This window comes from Rhynchophorus ferrugineus, unplaced genomic scaffold (assembly GCF_030347505.1).
Source record: "Rhynchophorus ferrugineus isolate W39M unplaced genomic scaffold, kcgeb_rfMv2 rfM3, whole genome shotgun sequence".
NCBI classification, from domain to species: domain Eukaryota; kingdom Metazoa; phylum Arthropoda; class Insecta; order Coleoptera; family Curculionidae; genus Rhynchophorus; species Rhynchophorus ferrugineus.
This window is the reverse complement of record NW_027472582.1, coordinates 56,205,316-56,227,036: the sequence shown is the minus strand read 5'-3', so window position 1 is coordinate 56,227,036 and position 21,721 is coordinate 56,205,316. Positions and strand designations below refer to the sequence as shown.

General features: G+C 29.5%; 6 protein-coding genes across 12 annotated transcripts; 3 read left to right on the top strand and 3 right to left on the bottom strand.

The window, feature by feature from the left end:
* Window positions 1-676: 676 nt before the first annotated feature.
* WASp (WASP actin nucleation promoting factor) lies at window positions 677-3,539 on the bottom strand. The gene is made up of 7 exons (XM_076399924.1): window positions 2,836-3,539; window positions 2,494-2,715; window positions 2,310-2,413; window positions 2,066-2,252; window positions 1,634-1,827; window positions 1,420-1,574; window positions 677-1,358 (listed from the first exon to the last, which is right to left on the bottom strand). The coding sequence occupies exons 1-7, from the start codon at window positions 3,152-3,154 to the stop codon at window positions 1,259-1,261; spliced, it is 1,281 nt and encodes a 426-aa protein (XP_076256039.1). The 5' UTR covers window positions 3,155-3,539; the 3' UTR covers window positions 677-1,258.
* On the top strand, window positions 3,455-5,231 carry LOC143193606 (glyoxylate/hydroxypyruvate reductase A). Of its 2 annotated transcripts, none has more exons than XM_076399925.1 (6): window positions 3,455-3,739; window positions 3,923-4,173; window positions 4,308-4,422; window positions 4,544-4,759; window positions 4,837-4,994; window positions 5,049-5,231. In XM_076399925.1, the coding sequence occupies exons 1-6, from the start codon at window positions 3,625-3,627 to the stop codon at window positions 5,178-5,180; spliced, it is 987 nt and encodes a 328-aa protein (XP_076256040.1). In that variant the 5' UTR covers window positions 3,455-3,624; the 3' UTR covers window positions 5,181-5,231. The 2 variants fall into 2 exon arrangements, with proteins under 2 accessions (XP_076256040.1, XP_076256041.1); XM_076399926.1 differs by having other exon boundaries at window positions 3,455-3,773.
* Window positions 5,232-5,361: 130 nt separating this feature from the next.
* On the bottom strand, window positions 5,362-10,003 carry LOC143193603 (mediator of RNA polymerase II transcription subunit 15). Of its 2 annotated transcripts, XM_076399922.1 has the most exons (15): window positions 9,872-9,973; window positions 9,481-9,548; window positions 9,280-9,419; window positions 9,003-9,113; window positions 8,012-8,169; window positions 7,808-7,927; window positions 7,643-7,754; window positions 7,424-7,582; window positions 7,179-7,369; window positions 7,057-7,120; window positions 6,831-7,000; window positions 6,652-6,776; window positions 6,410-6,577; window positions 5,836-5,968; window positions 5,362-5,560 (listed from the first exon to the last, which is right to left on the bottom strand). In XM_076399922.1, exons 2-15 carry the CDS (start codon window positions 9,534-9,536, stop codon window positions 5,429-5,431), a joined length of 1,839 nt encoding a protein of 612 aa, XP_076256037.1. In that variant the 5' UTR covers window positions 9,537-9,548; window positions 9,872-9,973; the 3' UTR covers window positions 5,362-5,428. The 2 variants fall into 2 exon arrangements, with proteins under 2 accessions (XP_076256037.1, XP_076256036.1); XM_076399921.1 differs by having other exon boundaries at window positions 9,481-10,003.
* A 558-nt stretch (window positions 10,004-10,561) lies between these two features.
* Window positions 10,562-11,223, bottom strand: LOC143194242 (mediator of RNA polymerase II transcription subunit 15). The gene is made up of 4 exons (XM_076400895.1): window positions 11,109-11,223; window positions 10,922-11,058; window positions 10,841-10,872; window positions 10,562-10,793 (listed from the first exon to the last, which is right to left on the bottom strand). The coding sequence occupies exons 1-4, from the start codon at window positions 11,159-11,161 to the stop codon at window positions 10,665-10,667; spliced, it is 351 nt and encodes a 116-aa protein (XP_076257010.1). The 5' UTR covers window positions 11,162-11,223; the 3' UTR covers window positions 10,562-10,664.
* An 80-nt stretch (window positions 11,224-11,303) lies between these two features.
* On the top strand, window positions 11,304-13,185 carry LOC143194239 (guanine nucleotide-exchange factor SEC12). Its single transcript, XM_076400891.1, has 8 exons — window positions 11,304-11,532; window positions 11,630-11,804; window positions 11,859-12,077; window positions 12,130-12,364; window positions 12,423-12,529; window positions 12,611-12,741; window positions 12,792-12,954; window positions 13,015-13,185. Exons 1-8 carry the CDS (start codon window positions 11,392-11,394, stop codon window positions 13,098-13,100), a joined length of 1,257 nt encoding a protein of 418 aa, XP_076257006.1. The 5' UTR covers window positions 11,304-11,391; the 3' UTR covers window positions 13,101-13,185.
* A 188-nt stretch (window positions 13,186-13,373) lies between these two features.
* On the top strand, window positions 13,374-20,821 carry l(2)gd1 (lethal (2) giant discs 1). 5 transcript variants are annotated; one of them, XR_013005265.1, is made up of 15 exons: window positions 13,374-13,540; window positions 13,644-13,787; window positions 13,845-13,977; window positions 14,026-14,239; window positions 14,290-14,528; window positions 14,586-14,752; window positions 14,804-14,940; window positions 14,993-15,089; window positions 15,631-15,847; window positions 15,898-16,135; window positions 16,197-16,352; window positions 16,454-16,691; window positions 16,737-16,905; window positions 20,022-20,112; window positions 20,365-20,821. XR_013005265.1 is itself a non-coding variant. In XM_076400859.1 (15 exons), exons 1-15 carry the CDS (start codon window positions 13,481-13,483, stop codon window positions 20,482-20,484), a joined length of 2,403 nt encoding a protein of 800 aa, XP_076256974.1. In that variant the 5' UTR covers window positions 13,374-13,480; the 3' UTR covers window positions 20,485-20,821. The 5 variants fall into 5 exon arrangements, 3 of the variants coding, with proteins under 3 accessions (XP_076256974.1, XP_076256973.1, XP_076256972.1); XM_076400859.1 differs by having other exon boundaries at window positions 16,754-16,905; XM_076400858.1 differs by having other exon boundaries at window positions 16,754-16,905; window positions 19,980-20,112.
* The last annotated feature ends 900 nt before the right edge of the window (window positions 20,822-21,721 follow it).

Below are 21,721 nucleotides of genomic sequence, written 5' to 3'. Positions count from 1 at the left end.
TAAAATAATAGCGTTTGTGTTGTATACTATTTTCCGTTTTATAACTTATAGAATCGTTACTTAGATGTGTATGTTGTCATTATAATAAGTTAACATAAACTAAGATTGCTGGTGAAAGTCAAATAATTATTAAATGATGTTGATTTGATTACAGTAGCTGTTCATAGTAGAAAGTCCAGTTTCTCCTCACAATTAGTTTATTCGTCATATAATCTATAGACTTTCTTGGTTGGTATCAGACGAAGTGTATACATAAAGGCAAAAGTTTAACTATAAAAAGACGAAACCTTGTAAAATCAGATATAAGAAACTAGTTAATCACACTCAGTGAATACTCGTATGAATTTTATATAGTAAATGCTTGCTTAAAATAGTATATATAATTAAATTCGCAAATGTTAAAAAGACTCCAATTAAATGAAAAATAAATAATATTTTAAGAATGTTTAAGAGAACAAAATTCGTGGGGAGAATAAATCAACAGCTAAGTAATACAAGTTATATCCTATCAATAAACCAATAATATATATATATATATATATATATATATATATATATATATATATATATATATATATATATATATATATATATATATATATATATAATTCACTAAGTAATGATAATTTTACATTTAATAATACATTTTCAGTTGGGTTAACAAACAAAAATTATACTAATTTTATAAGTTTATTCATAAAATAATATAAGCAAGTACAATTCAAGTAATAATTACCACAAATAATAACCATCAAGATACATAAATAACACAAAACGGCGTCCAATAAAATTACTGTTAATAAAAATAAATATAAAGCAACATTTCAATGTGCATTTCATCTGCAATCAATTTGCAGATTGTGCATAAAACAGAGTTTTAAAAAATGTGCGATATAGAAACATCAAAAAGGCACGAAACCAATTTTTTGGCACACTCCTTTATTGCTTTCATTATCTTATCCTAAAAGCCATTTTTGGTCCCTATTAAAAATGTTATTTCAACTGTATATAAATTGTATGTTGTTAAATTATACAATCAAAAGAAAACATACCATGAACTTAGATATAGCTATATATTAAGTACTTTTACAGTTTTCATAATTATTATGTAAACTAAACAGATTTTGCATGGAAAAGCTAATATTATTGCTAAGCCAAAAAAAAATAACATCTAATTTTTCTTGTATGTATTTACTTAATTGTAAATTTAATTAATATAAAGTGATTCTATAATTTTACTGACATTACCATTAGTCCTCTAATCCCAATCGTCATCATTTGATGTACTGCTAGTATCATCATCATCATCTTCCGAATGTATCACTTTACTTCTTTCAGCTAAAGCTTTGGCTAATGCTCTGTATCAAAATTAATAAATAAATCATCAAATGTTTGTTTTAACTTAAATATGAATATTACCTAGCCAAATCATTTCCTGTAGTTTGTGTTGGTGAATTCTGTGATGGCTTAAGTTCTCTTTCATCAACTTTCTTCAATTGAATACCCTTTCTTATTTCACTTAACAAATCACCTCGCGGATCTTCCATAGGAGTTACTCTTCTTTCTTCAACAGGCTGTAATAAATCAACTTGAGTTAATTCATTGATATGCATACATATAAGTGTAAGCAAACCTTTAAGTTTGTACCATTCCGAATACTTTCAAATAAGGCTGATTCAGCATCATTTGTCACAATAGGAGGCAAATCATTATCCAACATTGGTGGAGGCGCTGGTATATTCATTGGCGGAGGTGGTGGAGGAGGCGGTGGTGCAGGCCCTGTTGATTTAGGCGGTGATGGAGGTGGAGGTTTCCTTTGAACTCCATCTATCAATAATATTACCAAATTTTAACTTGGTTTATTTAGTTATCGTTAAATCACTAATATACCTCCAAGAATTGAATGTTCATAGTCAGATAATTTCAGTGGAGCTTCACAAAATTTTTTTAAAATTAATATCTTACATTAGATATACTTAGTACAATGTTAATATTGAGCAATCTTTTTGCATAATATAAATCTTAAAAGGCAATTTCTGCAAATTTAAAAGAAAAATTAACTTACTATTTTGAGGAGGTCTTCCAAAAGGTGGTGGGGGAGGTGCTGGTCTACCACTAGGTGGTCTAGCTGGACCACGTGGTGGAACCACTGGAGGATTTATTTCTGCATCAATTCCCCCATGTTTATGAATAAAATCATAAATAAAATCTCTAGTGTCTTTATCTTGTAACTGTTTCTCAGATATACCAGCCTAAAATAGCAATTATATAATATACTATCTACATATTAAGTATATTATTGATATTACCTGATTAAATATCTCTCTCAAATTATCATCTTTTGAATCTATATCAAAACCAGAGGCAGGATCCCAACCTACATGTGATACATGTACAAAATCCATTGGAACACCTATAACATAATATAAATCAATAAGAAGTAAAATAAAGTTATATACTATTAATAAATAGGTACTGTCAGCAACAAATTACCTATATCAGCCTTCGTAATTCTAGCTTTGCTTTTCTCTCTTCTTATCTCTTGTTTTGATTGAAAATCAACTTGCCTTTGAGGAACATGAGAATACTGAGACTGTTGACGAACTCTTTTTTCCTCCTTACGTTTTTTAAATGAAATCTTTTGTTCAACAGTATTCTTAAAATGTTTAGCTTCTCCTTGGTTAGCAAAATTAAAGGCAACAATACATTCTTCCCCTATAATGTATTATTTAATATAAAAAATTAGGATAAAATCATTATCTTTGGTATTTTATAAAATTGCTTTTTGAATTTTATTTTAGTGAAAATGAGTTATGTGTCAAAAATGTAACTTACCTTCAAATAAATGAAAAAATGGCATTGATTCTATATATTCCATGTTATTATACATTTCATGCTCCCATGTCAAGATATTTTTCTTTAAATTGTATAGGCGAAAGAAAAAATTCTTTTTAGTGTTATCTTTCACAAAACATAATACCCCGGTGTCTTTTTTGTTCCATTGGGAGTGGTTTGGTGGAGTTGTAACAAACAATTGCACTACAGTTGTCGCCAAAGTTTGGCACCTGGTTCCAAGTAATCTAAACACTTGCAAATTCTCGTCAGTGCTTAAAAGATTGGAGTTCTGATTATCCATCGTTGGAGGCATTTTCATTATTCAGTGGTATTATGATTAACAATTTTTAAGAAATAAAGCTTTTGTCTCTATACTATTAGTAACAAAATTACATTCACAATTATCAAATATGACAACATATCGATCAGACATAACCTTGTATAGCACAATTAAATTTTTCAACAGGGTTGTATTATGCTAATCATTTTATTAATAAAATAATAAATTTATAAATATAATTCTAATTTAAGCATATCAATATTCTACTAAAATTACATATATTAGTTGGTTCAATATATTTAAAATTAAAATTTGAAAGAAGATAAGGATCAGATTACCAGTCTAACCTTTAATCAATTCAATGCTTTTATTAAAATTTTTCCATGACTATTAAAATAATTTGTGTAACAGTCATGTGATATATCTGAAATATCACTACTATTTTAATATATAAATAACAATCAGCAAACATATTTACCTCAGTTTTTAATCATAATTCTGCTGCGTTAATGTTTAAATTTCAAAACATGAGTAAATCTGTTGCTATATTTTCAAGATTTCCACTTGCTAGTAAATTAAAGGAGTCTTTACCGTTTATTGACTTTATTGATGTTAAACAAACAGGTGAACTTTCTTCTCTATTTGGATGACAATAAAAGTAAAGCATTTTATTTCAATACTTTTACTTTTTCATTTATATTCAAGTCTTGTCCAAGCTAGCCACAAATAATTATAAATTTTGGCATGCCAGTAAATATTGAGAAACTTATATACACTTGTTTAATATTTTTTAATTTATATTTTCAGATCCTACCCCATTATACACTGCAGAAGTTATTTTAGCTGATTATGATTATGTGGGTCCTCATTTATCCAAATTGCAAAATATAAAATGGATTCAGGGTACTTGGGCTGGCATTGATTATCTGAAACCATTTATCCAAAATGATAATCCACCAAAATTTCTTATTACTAGAACTTCTGGTGAAAATTTTGGGCAATTAATGGGAGAACATGTACTAGCAACAATGATATTTTGGGAAAGAAACTATTTTCAGGTACTCAAAAGTTATATATTCAACTATAAGTACCTTAATCAACAGAATAACTATAAAATGTTGTGCAATATTATTTTTGTTTATAATTATAGTTTCTGAACTTAACTAAAGTTGTATTTTTTTGTAAATTTCAGGCCAGAGAAAATCAATATCTAAAAAACTGGGATAAATCAATATGCTCTGAAGATCATAGATCATTGGCAGAGCTAACTGTTGGAATATTAGGAATTGGAAGTATTGGTAATAGAAGTAAGTACAAGTAAGAATTAAGGAACTGATATAAAGAACATATTAAAGCCAAACTATAATAATTTAATTAATAACTATATAAAATCCTATTAAATAATTGCCTTGAAATGTATATTTTCAGTTGGTAGGACTTTAAATTATCTGGGATCAACAATTTATGGATATGGTAGGCAAGAAATAAATTTAAATAATGAAGAATATGAGCATATATCACAATATTTTACACAAGCTACATTGAAAGATTTTCTGGCAAATGTAGATTATGTTATTAATGTTTTACCTGCTACACCTCAAACTGACAACCTTTTAGGAAATGGAATTTTAGAAAACTGCAAGGGTAATTGTATTATCTAAATATTGTTATTTTTATATTTATAGTACTGCCATTACTAATTCAAATTTTACTGTATTCAGGTAAAAATGTGATTTTTATTAATGTTGGAAGAGGAAATATAATAAAAGAAACTGAACTGATTAATGCTTTAAATCAAGAATGGATCTCTGGGGCCATCTTAGATGTTTTTGAGAATGAACCCTTATCTAAAGATAGTCCACTTTGGGAAATGAAAAATGTATGTATTGTCATGTTTGATACAAGATTTATTTATTTTATTAATTTATTTTAGGTTTTTATTACACCTCATATATCTGGTAACAGTCGTTCTAGAGACATAATAAAAAAATTTGTAATGAATTATGAAAGGTATCAAAATAACCAGCCTTTAATAAATATTGTAGATTTTGATAAAGGATATTAAAAATAAACTTTTAATATCATGTATATTGTGGTAATAAAAAGTAATGACAGCTATAAATTATCACTTAACCTTTTATCACCTTGAAATTGTAAAAAGTTAAACACTATTAAGGAGATAAGTGTTCTTATTAATAATATCAAAATAATTTCAATATATTTTCCAAATATTAAATAAATCTAAGTTTAATAAATAAAGGTTTTATTAAAAATAACATTTAAATTACAGTAAATTGTTTTGCTTAGTGCCAATTACAGTCCCATTAAAATGGCAAATGAACTAATGGCAACGTTACTTGGTGCAGAGGCCTGTCTCACACTCATTTCCCAAGTATCAAGAAGCTGCGATACTGAAAAGTGTTTTGGCAATTTTCTTACTCGAGCCTATAAAAAATATATATATATATATTTTTTTTTGGTGCTTCCGCTGTTGTTATAGGATGCAGCAGTATTCCGCGTTTCCCCTGCATTGCTTTCTTTCACTTTATTGCTCGTTTTCAGTTCGTGTAACCAGTTGTAGAGCAAAAGGAAGCAATACCATAAGATAGCAGATGAGACTCTGCCGAAACGTTGTGAAGATATTAAAGGTTTTAAAAACCAAACGCAGAATGTTGCTGCAATATGTTATACACATATATAACAGAAAATAAGATTCTTACCAAGAGAGCAGTTTGCACATCTGACAAAAATTTTGTGGCGTTATATTCATGAGATGACATGTGACAAGTAGGCGATTCTTTAGGATATTCTTCTGGCACTGTTAATGATATAGGAGGAACGCAGGGAAGATTTCTACAAAATAATTAAAAAATTTATCCAAGGTCTAATAAAACAACACTTGCGAGAAGTGTTTTATCTTTCCATATAAAAATTTTATAACTAAAGTAGTAGAGATGGATTGATTTGAAATTCGTACATATTATAATTTCATAAAAATGGAATGGTCTTATTGCTCCAGACATATACAGTTTATTTTCGCAACTGAAAAACTTGACGTCTAAACGTCACACAGGTCAAGAGAATTTGTCAAAGAACAAGGAGCAAATATTTTAAAGTTTGGGCCAACGTTTTTTCCGCTAACGAAAGTCATGCGTCACTATTACCGTTGACAGAATGATAGTTTGCTCAGTATTTCTATTTTTGTTGATTCTGAACAAGCCACTTCACAGATATATTGTCATGTGTGACTTTAAATAAAATTGCAGAAAAAATGTCATAATAATAATCACATACTTATCATCAAGCCAGCAAGTCAATTGTAAACATTTTGAACCAGACTGCTGATTGGGATCCAAGCTAACTTTAAATCTCTGATCAAGTCTTGCTATTTCCCCTTGCAAAACATCCGGGATTTCACTTGTAGGTTCTTCAATTCTAGCTTTCTTTAACGGTGGTACCAATCTAAAGGATATTGTATATTAATAAATTCTACTTGTATCTTAGAACTTCTATATAATTAAAAATGCTATACTTACTTAAATTCTGGGCCAAAAAGAGCATCTAGTGTAGGCCCAAATGTCCTGTGTAATGTATGATTTATCACAGGGCTTTGCAGATTCTGACCTACTGCATCCAACAGCGAATGAAAAACATGCGGTTCCTAATACATATGTTTAAGTATTTTATTTTATTTTTCTGTATAAATATAACTTACCTTGAATGGTAAATGTGGTGCTGTTGTGGTACTGACAGAACCATCACCTCTTTTAAAATCAATTTTCTCTAAAACCTTCTCACATTTAATAAGTGTATCCAATGGCATTCTTTGCTGTGGATTCGAAAGAATTTCCAAGAGCTTTTTCATTTTACTCATTTTTTCAACATCTAAAAAATGCATACTAATATTTGTACAATATTTGAAAAATTCTATATTTTTTTACCATCATTCCCCATTTTTGCAATCATTTTCCTTAAAGGCTCAATATATTTACTGAGTTGTCGCACCTATAAAACATTTTTAAGATTATGTTATGAAACTTATACATTTTATACTTTTTCTTACTTTTTCCCTATAAGCTTGCTCATCTGTCATAGGTCCTGCACTCATAGGACTTTGTCCTGGCTGACCTGGTGTATTTAAGGAGCCTCCGGGGCTAGGAGCCATGCTAGGTGGTCGAGGGCCTCCAATAATTCCCATTGGAGCGCCCGGACTTGGTGCTAACGCAGGAGATGCACTAGGCGGCTGAGATAGTCCTAAAAATGTATTGAGCATCAATTACAGATATGAAAAAAATAATTCTAAATCACCTGCTGGAGATTGTGCTGATTGTTGCAAAGGCGACTGAGCAAACATCTGGTTGGGCGCTGGTTGTCTAACATATCCACCGCCACCCATCATTGAAGGATTGAGAAGCATTGCATTTGTTGGATTTGGACCCCTAGGTTGTTGTATTTGTTGGATAGAACCTATATTTAAAGGAATATAATATATTGACCAATATATTTAATGTTTATCTATTATATTACCCATCATTTGGCTACCCATGGAGCTTTGCATAGAACCAGGTCCCATTTGTATACCTCCGGGTCCCATTTGTCCTGTGCCCATTTGACCAGATGTAACAACTGTTCCTTGCATCTAGTTCAAAACAATAATAAACATCATACTTATATTTAAATAAAATGTTTAACCTGAATCTGTCCACCTATTTGTCCACTCATCTGTCCTCCCATTTGAGATGGAATTTGCATAGGCATTTGGCCTGACATCTGATTTGTTGTTGGCATTCCCATACTCTGCATATGAGGGACCTGCAATTGTTAAGCATTGAACATAAAGTTATTATATCATATTCCATCATTTCAAAAATATTTCGGCACAAAATGGTCTCATACCTGCATAGACATATTGCCAGGCATCATGATTTGTTGTCCTCCAGAAGCACCAGGACCACGATTCAAAGTTTGCAATAAATTAGTTGTTCCTTGACCTGGACCACCCATTTGTCCTGGTTGTGGAGGGCCACCCATGTTGACCATGGCATTTCTACTACCTGAAAAATATTGTTATAACTAACAGCACTAATTTTAATATGTTTATGATTAATACAATTAACTTGTTTTTATAACTATTCAACAATCAAAACAATAAAATTATTGGTTCCCTAGTTATTACATATTAGGTATAAGTACTAATAAAGACTAAAACCTGATAAATTACTGAATCAAAAATAAATTTACTCCCATAAATTCTTACTGATCAGCAATTCTTTGTTAAATTATTTAACTAATATAATATAATAATTAATTATTAATATATAACATTTAATATCACCATTAGGACTAGGATTTAATAATTTTTCTTATAACTATCTTCCTAATTACTTTACTATAAAAATCCACAATGAAAAAATGTAGATTCATCCAAGAAAAGTATTGTTAAAACTATCAATAATCAAAATGTGATATCCATAGACACAAGCACACATTCTATATTTGTTTTAGTTAGGTTAAACAAAACTAGGAAAAAGTTGTTGAAAATTGTGGATGTTATTTCAATTGGATCTAATTTGTACAGATTTTACTTAAAAAAAAGAATTAAGTCCATGCTGTAATAGTTATTCTACACTAATAATAGATGTATAAAATAAGTGTCAGTTATGTGAAGTATATTAATATGATTCTACCACTTTTAAGTTCAGCCCTCTTTAATATAGTAGTCCACAATTGTACAAATAATTATCAAACACATATTAATTCTACTATCCTATATTATCCTGGAGATAATATTGTAATTGGAAATAAAAGGCATAAAATAAACCAATAAACCAAATAGACTGCCAGGTTACATATACATATTGTTGGTGTGATTATTATTCTAACATACCTTGACTAGCCAGATTCTGTAAGGCATTGATAGGATCTGGCATGCCAGGAGCTTGTTGTTGTTGAGCACCTGGCACTCCATTCATTGGGCCAGGTTGTCCTTTCTTGCTGTCTAGAATGTGCACTTATATTTAATAATATTCTCAATGTATATGTATAGCAAATATTTTAATAAGGAGAATATACTGGTGATGTGACAAAAACAGCATATTAAACTTAAACAATCTTCCATAATTAAATTAACAATAAATTTGTATAAAATAAAGTATAATACTTACTCATTTCTCTAACATGAAGAATTAAACGGGCTACAAAACTCAAGTATTCCTCTCGGTTTTTGGCTTTCTGAAAGACATGGTTTTCCATTTCTATGCTATTTCGGGAGGTATTCATTCCAGATTGACGAATAGCTTCATCACTTCATAAAAATATATATTGGTTAAAAACAAACTCTATAAACAAATAGTAAATATAATTACATTTTCGCAACAACGTTTTGGCGAAACGCGTGAGTTCTCCAAGAATCATCTGCCATAGTAAATTTTCACTATAATAAATATAACAGAATTATGTGTGTGTCATAAACGATGCCAAACTCAACTTGTTAAAATAGCACTTTAATGATGACGTATCATCAGTAAATGGTCAATGATGATGGAAAAATGAATTCTAAAATTATCACTAATGGGTTACACACTCATTAGGTGAACACAGAACGAACGAACACGGAAAAATGGAAATACGCGCAAACCCCACTAAACTCAACGAACAAACTGTGGTGAATGTGTTGATACCAAAAACATATAGATATATATCTATATTGTCTTAAAATATAAATTATATTTATTCAAAACACAAACGGTACCATACACAACTACTTATTTATTTGTCAACTATGAAACCACGAAAACTACTAGACGCTATTTAGTAACACCAGCAATTCTAACAGCTCACTAACAAAATTGACACTTCACAATCCGTTATCTGTCAACAGCACAAAATTCCGATATATATACTAGTTATTTTGTCGTTGACAGTAAACACAGAATAAACAAGCTTAGAATGCGATCTCCCATGTATAAAATTAAAAAGTTAAAGTTATGCTCGTCCAAATCATTAGAGGGCGCTTAAAGCGAATTTATTTTTTACTGGAGGAATTGAAAAATAACATTAAAATTTATTTATATTACAGGGGTAAAATTAAAAAATAGAATTTCAATAAAATATTTTATTTAAATGCTAGTTAACATTTGTTTAAAATATTTTATAAATACATAAAAAAAACAATATCTAATCCGACAACTGATAACTTATTTGTAAATGTACATTATTATTGCTTCAAAATATAAAATAAAAAATATATATTAATAATTTTTCCAAAATATACTTAAAAATGCATTATTTAAATGTATTAGATATTTTGATTGCAACTTTGATTACAAAACCTCCTTTAGGCATCATATGGTGATCATTTCTATATAATTTTTTTCAAAATTATTAACAGAACACACTAATAAAACAAGATAACATATTTCTGTAAAACATAACAGAAAAAACGAAAAGTATTATATCTGGTATAATTTGAAACTTCGCACATTGATACAATTTTGTTGTTTATGTTGTTATAATTTTTAAATCAAAAACAATAATTTACAAGTAATTACTATTGCTTAGATACATGATCTTGAATATTTTTGTTTATTTTTAAAATTTCAACATTGTACTTTGCTAATTCAGATGGCGGTAATACTCTTCGTAGTTTAATAGGTCTTTGATTTAATACCTTTTCCAGCTAAAATATATTCAATGTATTTAAATTTAAAAAAATTATGTGATTACTTGAGAGTTTAGCCATGTCGCATTCACAATTACTGAAAAATTTATATTTTAGTATATACTTTCAATAACAAATATATTTACCCATATGACGAATGTCTAAGACTATTCTAGTAATATAGCCTAAATATTCCTGTTTTGAGTTAGATTTTTCAAAAATTGCTTGTTCGATTTTGGATCCATATTTTAAATATTTATTGCTCTGATTTATAGCCTCATTTCTAAAAAAATGTATTATATATCTGATTATGTGCATTATTTACTAATTCACATTTTGTTTTCCACGCTTTTTCTAAAAGTTTCTTTTTTCCAGGAATCTGACATTTTAATGATTAATTTAAAACAAAAACTTCTAATTTCTCTTTAAAAATAACACCGCTTTCAATACTACCAACATTAATACTAAAGTTTCGGAAAAAGTAAAACATTAAATGTGTAGATTAAGCTTAATATGATCTGTTATTTGTTGTCATTGTCATTGTTTAGGTTATCTACGTGGAAGTTATTTGTTTTTCTTCCCAATATTTATTAAAAATAAGTGAAATTTATTAGTAATGGCACCTTACCATAGAAATATAGATGATGTTCTTGCTCGAATTAATTTTCCGCTGTACACTGTCCAAATGCTTACAAATAGACACGTTTTAGTAGGCGGAGGTGGCGGTTCTTCTAAAACAGGGGTTGCAAACGGTTTTGTAAGTCATATACGTATATATGTACTATTATATGAGATATATTATTGCAGAAATGATATTGTTAGCTATTGTCAATAATATATTTCATTTTTTACAGGAGATATTTGAATTATCCCATGATGGAAGAAAGTTTCATGTTGAAGAGGTGACAAGACATGAAACAGGCCCAAATGTTGTTATGAACTGTTCAGTTTTATTAGGTGAAAAAAGAACCTATTTAGTTGCTGGACAGGAAAGTCACTGTCAATTATATAATGTAATTTCAGAATTTGGTATGTCTTTTTACAATAAAACGTTAAATATTTTTGATTTTATAAATATTTTAGTAACACAAGAAAATGGTGATATTGAGAATATTGGTAGTGATCATAGAGAAAATACTGAGTTACGTGAAAGGAAGCCAAAATTGAAAAGTAATAATAATATAAAGAAAAGATTAAAATTCGTTCTCACTCCATCAGATAGTGTACAGACTGACATTGATGGTCCAGAGCCATTATGTAGAGTGGTACGAATACATCCTAATGGAAAATTGATGGCTACAGGTACCTGTTGTATTTAATATAGAATAAATATTTATTTCTTGTCTTATTTTAGGAGGAACAGATGGCCATATTACTATGTGGAGGTTCCCTAGTCTTCAACCATTAACAAAACTGAAAGGCCATACTAAGGAAATAGATGATATTGATTTTAGTATTTTTGAAAATTATTTAATAACTGTTGCAAAGGACGGTCACGCAATTTTGTGGGACAGTGTTACAGGAAAGGAAGTAAAAAAACTAACTTGGAAACAACCAGAGGGATCTAAATATCTATATAAAAGATGCAGGTTACAATTAACTCACATTTAATTATTATATTAGATACTAAAAACAACTTTATTTCAGGTTTGGTGTTATAGAAGGTGAAAAAAGATCTGCTTTGTATATGCTTACAAATCCAACAGGCCTTGCTAAAAAACAAAAATCATATTTACAGCAATGGTTACTTGAAGGTATATATATCTATATATATATATATATATATATATATATATATATATATATATATATATATATATATAATGAATTTCTAGGTTCATTAAAACAGGTATATGAGTTTGATGAGAGCATTTCTGCTTTGGCAGTAAGAGATGATGGCCGGTTTATAGCAGTAGGTACAATGTTTAGTGGATCTGTATCAATTCATACAGCTTTTAACCTACAAGTAAATTAATAATATTGAAATTGTATGAATATGACATAAATATATTTCAGCGCATTTTAAATGTTGTTGGTGCACACTCCATGTTTGTAACTGGACTAGAATTCTTGCCAGTATTAAATCAGGAAAATTATACTGTTTGCAGTGTAGCTGAAGCTGCTGTTTTGTCAATATCTGTAGATAATCAAGTGTGTATACATACCCTGCCATATAGAAGTAAGTACTTTGATTTTTTTCTATAGTAAGAAGTAATAATACTATATATATTATTTTCAGAAACAATACCATTGTGGCTAGCTATTACAATTTTAATGTTCACCTTATTTATGACTTTTTTATTTTGCTCATATATAAACTTGTAATAAATACAACTGTTTATTCATATTAATTCCACTGTTTGTACAAAATCCAAGTTTTTTATTTAAATAAATTAATTATACCATATAATACATCTGAAGTTTATTGATCGGATTTTTGTATTAAATTTATTTTTAATTCATAGGTTGACAATGATAACCTTGGAAACAGCTGATTTTGGATTAGCTTTAAGGGGATTCTAGAATACTAGTCTTGAATACAATCGTAATTCAATCTAGTGATTTTATTTTCTGATAAAAAAACTGTTTCAAGAAATCGTATATTTGACATATGCCGTCATTTGTCTAAAAATAAATATTATATTTTGTTCAAACATTTCTTAATAACAGGAATTAATAATCCGTTGCTTCCTACATATTAAAACATGTTTAGTAAAAAGAAGCCTGAACGATCTAAAAGAAATAATGGCGCAACTATGTCCCAGGTATTCGTATTAGATTTTTTTCAATCAAGTAAAGTAAATATAAGATGATTAAAATGATAGTACAGAATAATGTTCAATAAGTTAATTGAATTATATCTTTCAGTTTGGTTTATTTGATATCCCCAATGACTTTAATCCAATGAATCCTTTAGGAGGATCAATGGATTCTGATGGGAATGATAGTGATTTAGAAGCAGAATTAGCTGCATTAGCTGGTGGTAACAATGCTATGAAATCAAGGAAAAAAGTAGGTTTATATATTGCTTTTAATACTAAAATAATAGACTGTTGGTATTTTATATAGGGCTCAAATGTACCCATGTCTAAAATGGAATTTGATGTAATGGTATCAGAAAGTTTAAAAGATGATGATGTCAACGATGAAGATGTTGATGAAAATGATCCTGATTTGTTAAGTGAACTCAATGATATTACTGGTAAAAATTATAAAATATATGTTGGAGTATCTAATTAAGTTTATATAGGACTTGCAGATGAACCATCAACAGAATCAACAGCATCACCAGATATTCAACAAAATTCAAATGAAAATATTGTTGATATTCTTACAAACAGGATAAAAAATTATCAGATAGTTGAAGGAGAAGCAAAGAGTGCTGGAGAAACCAGCAAAGCAAGGCGTTTTGGAAGGGCAATAAAGACATTAAATGATTTATTAAAGAAAGCAAAAGCTGGGAGGTAAGGCTTTATTTTGTTTTTTAAAAAATCATGTTATTCTTACTTTTTAGTGATATTAATCTTAATGATGATTCTGTACCCCCTGAAATAACCATAAAGCCAAAACAAACACCCTCTGAACATAAAATGCCTGAAGAGTCTGATAATTCTGCTGCAGTGTTGACTCCATCAAGGCCAGCACCAACATTACCACCACAAGTGCCTGAAAATCCTTTGCCAGATGTTGTTCAGCAAAATGTTGTTGATATTAAAGCTAACATTGATTCAGAATTATTAAATATGCTCCTTGGTAGTTTAATTATATCTTATCTATTTAAGATATTATATCCTTATAATATATTTCCAGATAGACAGAAGGAATATAAAAGAGCGGCTTTGCAGTCAAAAAAAAATGGCAACACTGAAATTGCTCTGAAGTATGTTAAAGTAGCAAAACAATTTGATCAAGTTATTGAAGCAGTAAAATGTGGCCAATCTGTAGATCTCTCAAATATGCCAGGACCACCAGGAGAGGTAGTATTATTTTATATCTGCTTGTATGATTTACAATTTATGTCAATTCAGGTGCATACTGAACCACAGGTACAAGAAACAGAATTACAGAAACAGTCACCTGACATTGAAGTACCAGGCCTACCCAGTGACATACCTGAGCCAGAATTAATAAGTGCAGGAACAATGGAAGAAGCTTTGCAACAAAGGTTTTATTGAAATTTTTCAAAATAAATATATTAATACATTATTATATTTCAGGTTAGTGTTTTATAAACAGCATGAACAAAAAGCCAAAGAGGAAGATAACGCAAGTAAGGCAAGAAGATTTGGGCGAATGGTGAAACAATTTGAGCAGGTTAGTTGAAACTCAACTCAAAATATATATATATATATATATATATATATATATATATATATATATATTTTGAGCAAGCAATTGTTGCAGAAAAATCTCATGTGATTGTTATTATTCATAATGATGAGCCCATAGAAATCGTTTTTGGAATTGCTGTTTTTTGAAAGATATGTTGCAGAGGTATACTATAACTGTATAACTATTATAAATCTTTTAATTAAAAATTCACCTAACAAGTTGATTGAACGATGTTATGGCAATGCAGTGGTTAACAGGCAGACATTTCTAAAACATTTTACTCACTACACACACTGTTAGGTCTGCCTTGCATCCTTGACTTTTTAATAATACACTCCAACATTGAGAAAGTGTAAAATAATAGTTGCAAATAGGTAATGTTAATAACAAAGCATTTGGTGAAGTGGTACAAGGTATACATCAATTAAACAATTACATAATGAGCCGTAAAAGAGAGATAGAGATTTTTTTTGAATAATCTCAAGGAGGTAATATAATACTCAACTTCTTTCAATTATTTCAGGCACTAAAAGCTTACAAGGCTGGAAAATCAGTAGCTTTCGATGAACTGCCAACTCCACCAGGATTTGCTCCACTTCCTGTGTCTGGGGCGACACCTGCCTCTTCTGATTCAGCTGTGACAGTAAAACCAAAATTGCCTACTCCACCAAAACCAAAGATGCAGGGCAGTGATGAAAGTGTTAACCAGCCTGCTAAGCCTGGTGTATCAAGAATATCTGGTAGTTAATTTCTTCAGTTTTTGTTAAAGGATATATGATTTTTTTTATAGGTAATAAAGTTTCGACCACACATCAAGAGAAGCAAATAATGATTCTTCAAGCTAAACAAAAACAGTTCAAAACGGCGGCTTTAAACGCCAAGAAAAAAGGCGAGCTCGTGCAAGCCAAGGAATACTTACGCCAAGCGCATGGGTTTGACAAATTAATAGAGGCAGCTCAAGCTGGTTTACCAGTTGATTGGGGCACTATACCAGTTTCACCAGAAGCTAAATCCCAACTAGATAATGAGTAATTTTTTAAATTTAGTACATTTTATAATAACATTTAATGGAAATACCTCTTGCTTTAGATATGATATAGTAATGGCCGACGAATGTACAGAAAATACTGATAGTGATAGTGATGTTTTAACAAGGCTAGAAATGCAGTTAACTAAACAGCTAAAAATGTGTTTAAGTACTCGAGATCATCATAAAGCGTTGGGTGATGTAGCAGGAACAAATCGGTACAAAATTTTTAAATTTCATTTACGTAGCGTAATAATTAATATTTTCACATATCTGTTAATTTGTTGTAATGAAAATAAAATAGTGCATTTGTTTATAGGTTCGAAAGGCTGGCATTAAATGTTACAAAAGACTTGGATTTGGTTAGATTAGCTAAACGAACGGGAAGTGGCATTCCAAAGTTCCATTATGAGACGAAGGATTTTTCTATAGTGAAATCTTTTACTGAACTGAACGATAATGATTTAGAGTTGGTCATAATAAGGGGAATTAACTATAAAACAGATTCACCAAAAGATATTGATACATATGTGAAATTTGAGTTTCCTTTCCCACAGGTACACTGTTATATCACTATAGCGATTTATATTAATGTATATTAGATATGTTTTTACTATAGGATACTCCTTACTATGATAAAACTGGTACAGTGAAGGATACAAACAATCCATCATATAATCATACTTTTATTATACCTATTCAAAGGACATCTCGCCAATGCCAAAGAGTTTTTAAAAGACATGGTATAAAGTTTGAAGTTTATTCTAAGGGGTAAGTTTATTCTTAATACCCTTTTGTTGTATTCATTTGAATGCGATCTCATACTCTATATTTATTTACTAGGAGTGTGATAATTTTGTATATTTTTAATTTAGATACTCTACACGTAATCCATACATGTATTAGGTTGTTCAATAAACTGAAATGAAACGAAAATCTTTAGATACAGAAATGAAAGAACTATTGCAGAATTTATAGTTGTAAGAATTATTGTATTTTTCAATATAATTTCCCTCAAGTTCAATACACTTATTCCAATGATCCCCCAGTTTATAGATCTCACCACCTATTTGTCATTATTAATCGACTTCGAAAAGGAAGAGGTTCTACGTTCGGCTGTATATATTTTTTTAATGTATATTCGCCGATTTCTCCGTCCTTTATGGATCGATTTTCAAAACTCTTTTTTTATTCGAAAGGGCACTTTCCCATTTCTTTCATTTTCCCATTCATTTGGTTCTATTGAAACCAAATCATGAACTCTTGAGGGGAAGGGGGAAACCAAGGGAAACGCTCAAATTTTAAAGGCACGTACAAAGTATTCACATATTTTTTATCTAAAATAATCAGATATTTGTTTATAATGTTATTGCTGATGTGACGAAGAATCGGAAGTATTTTAGTGTGAAAACCGTTCAGTTTGCTTTTCAACCACTAACCTTATGATATGAGACGTTGTAGAAACAAAGTAGGCAACTGTTTGTATGGGGTAACGATTAGAACGTTATGCCAACATGCGGAGGTCGCGGCTTCTATTCTCAACGGAGGCAACAAATTTTCTTTATTCTACTTTGGTTGTAATATTTGTTTACGAAAAAACGTTTTAATATAAGATATGTATATACTAATCGTAACTAAATAAAAATAAGCAAACCTACCTAAACCTATTTATTTATTTACAATATTATTTTAACTACTACCATCTGATGAGTTTGAAGTCGGTGCCGAGCCCAAACAATACAAAAATAATAATATAATGTTGTGACATATACACAAAATTAAATTATGAACAAAACAAATTTAATTTGTTGCTCAGCACCGACTTCAAAGTGATCAGTTGGTAGTAGCTAAAATAATATTGTAAATAAATAAATAGGTTTAGGTAGGTATTAAGTTAAATTGTGTTTATGCAGTAGAATATAGAATACACGCAGTAGATAGGTTAAGTAGCAGTAGATAGGGTTTAGTGAGTTCCTTATTTATTTTTTTGAAGTCTGTTCAATTTTTTTGTTAAAAGTATTTCTGCCACTAAATAATTTTTGAGGCGTGACGAACCAAAAACCATAGAATTTTGCGAAATAAGCAGGATGTTCAAATGATTCGTATTTTAATTCACTGATTTTAGCCATAATTTTATGTAAGCGTTTTATGTTTTGTTTTGATAGTGTAAAGGTTTTCGGTGAAGAAATTGTTGTATACGAAGTTGAGTAAAGCTTCATTGTTATTCAACTTCGTATTAAAAATTGCGTCGTCTTTAACTATCATTCGCCTTAAGTGTGCTACAGAATAAAATAAGATTTATAACAAAACTATTTTTAAGTTTCTCTAAATCATGTTTTTTAATCTGTTAGTCAAAATGAAAAACACAGAGATTCGGCACATTAATGTCTTTATGTTCATAAAATCTGGGTGATCTGAATATGTTTTATTTATGATCAGTTTGGATCTACAAACAATAAACGCACACTTTCTTGGCCAATGTCGTAAGTATAAACTCGTTTAACTGTTAACTGTTTTGATTCAGGCCCATGATAATAGGAGCAAGTGATTCGTTTTTGATTTTTTTCTATAAATATATGTGATTATGGTAAACGACTCGAATGTAGTTTATAATATTACTATTAATAAGATGTGTTTCTTCAGTTTATTGAACAACCTAATTTTAGAGAACTTGAAACTTGCCTATACATTTGCTTCTCTAAATTCTTAGTTTCATAATAACTTTAGTTATGAATATAAAACCCTTTATGGTATTAGAGTTATCAGAAAAAATGTTAATTTAAAGATTAATTACATATGGTTACGCGTTTAATACTAAAATACCTTTTCTTAATTTGTCATATAAATAAAACTACCTCACTTTATTAGGGTTCTGACTTATTTATCATCTATACTATTAAATTTGGTGGTTATTATATTTGTTTGCCAGGACTTGCCGTTATTAGTATCATACCTAATATTTACGCACATTGAACATTTTTACATTACATTTTTAATTTTTATTATTTTTCCTGTTTGACTTGAAGACCGTTAAGGTTCATCGAACGCTTATAGGAAGAAGTTTGTGGTAACTATATCAATACAGAAGATAAGCAAATAACTTGCGTACTAGTTGAAAATTGATATTTTTTTTCCTTCAATTAGAAACGCCTAGGTGGTTTGGGAAAGATCCGGAAAGAAGGAAAATGTGTACCACACGAACACGCTACATTTGTTTTAACATCAGGCTAATAGTTTTATAATTATCATTTATTCATGCGAATAGTTGAACGCATAATCTCAAATATTCGGACAGATAAACATCTAAAAAAACATGACTACTGTATGAATTGAGCCAAAATTCTTTGTAAAAATCTGTTCTTTCTCGATGTCTGCTTACCAGGCTAACCGCATTATAATTAACACTTATAATAAAAATCGATGTGGCTTCAAAAATGCTGAAAAATTCGAATAGATAATTCCAAAATTAACATTGTTCTATTGACACTGTACATACAGCGAAAGTCACGAAAAATAGAAGATATTTCTAGAAGATAGAATATTTTGGTTGAACCTAACTGGAATAATAACAGACTTATATCAGTCTTAGTTGCTATTAAAATGCACCCTGATTTGTTTTCATGGTTCCCAAAATCAATACAGTGTCTTAATAACTAGAGTTAATATATAAACAATGCTAAGTTTAATTTTCACAATAACAAAATGCCTACTTTATGTTATTTATCAGTCCATTCATCTGTATGTTAATTTGTACATCGCTAATAAATGGAATGTCAAGCACAGCCTTTATATCACTTGCACCGTAACTACATGAACAACTCCTATACCATAATGCGGTTGGCTAGTTGCGACTGTGGTTGCGCTAGCAACATTATTTCATGTTTTAGTGGATTCTTCCGAAGCGATTCATTGATTGGAACAGTGAATTTAAAGCTACAACAATTGGAGACGCAATGTGAAATCCACGATAGCTTTGATGTAAGTATGGGAGTCATCGAATAGTGCCAATTTAATTAAAATAATTCGTAGAACTTTTAATATATAAGTGTTATTACTTAATTTAAAACGAATGATTTTAACATTACGTATCTTCACGTTTTATATATTTTATATAGTAGTCATTTTAAAACAATGTTATGGATGCTATATTTACACTAAATCATTCTACATTAATAGTATTTGCATTTACATTAATAATATTTTTCATTTTACGACTAATTATTATTTTAGGTGATGGATGGTAGAAGAAAAACAGGCGGTAAACTAGAAATTCGCCTTAGGTTAAGAAATCCAATTGTAACGCAGCAAGTAGAACAAATACAAGAAAAATGGCTAATAATTGCTCAATAAATCACTATATCAGCAATTTTAATGATTACTTGGAATTATTTCTGTTTATGTTATTTTCCATGTTGTTTAATAATTTATGAATATACTGTACCAATGCAACTTAGGTAAATAATTAGCTATTGTTAATATCCACTTTCTGAAATGTGGTAAACAATTTTAATGTGGAATGAGTATAAATTTAGTAAATATATTGTAATTATTTTGAGTAAATAATTTTAATCTTGAAATACAATGTTGTATCATATTCCAAGCTGCTTTTTATATTATTAGTGATATATAAGAATTATGATGGCCTTATAACAGTTTCATTGTTGATAATAAATATATTGAATTGACATTAATAATTTTATTTTATAAATAATTTGTGCAACAACCTGGTTGTCATAGTGGTCAAAGTAACGTGACGGTTTTCTTATGGCGGGTACAGACCCGAGCAGTCAGCTTGAGCTGATTTGGCGCATTCACAAAAAAGCATATACGTGCTCAGCGAATTAGGCTGTTTTTCCTTTTTTTTTCATCAATGCGTCGAATCTGCTTTAACCGAATATTCAGATTTGTACCCACCATTACTGTTGATTTAACCGCGGGTTTGAATCCGTGTATAGTCGACAAGGAAAATCATCTGTTCAGTAGTAGTAAAACTCGATAGACTTAATGTCGTGCAGAGTCTACCTTAAACACTACATTCAATCCACAACACTTTAGTTGGCAAATAGAATATTCTAAAATATGTTTTTTGTTGATAAAGTAAACTATTTTCAGTTCTCAAAATTTTGTTTAAAATGATTTTGAACATTACTCAACGGAGGATATTAGGACTCAAGGATATAGTAGTCCATATGATTTATTTATTATATATGATAGAATTAATCTGAGCTTAATTTAGGGGTTTCCTTCTTTCTACTTTATGGTGGAATATAGTTCGTTGTTGGATTAAAATATTTGATATTCAAATTCACTGTATTATTATATTTCAAGGGAAGTTAAAGGCGATTTGTTGAACAGGATTTTAGGAAGATGCCTAAGATTTTGTAAAGATATGTTGAACGCACATTAACAATATTATACTATTTTATTTAAATAAGTATTTAATTGTTAAATTGATTTACTGATAATAAGTTACACTATATATAATAAGTTAACTATACTATAATATTTATAGGAAATAGGTATCTTGTACAATAAATAAAAGATGGCGCTTTATAAATTAAGCAGTGTTTATTAAAAGGATTCTGTT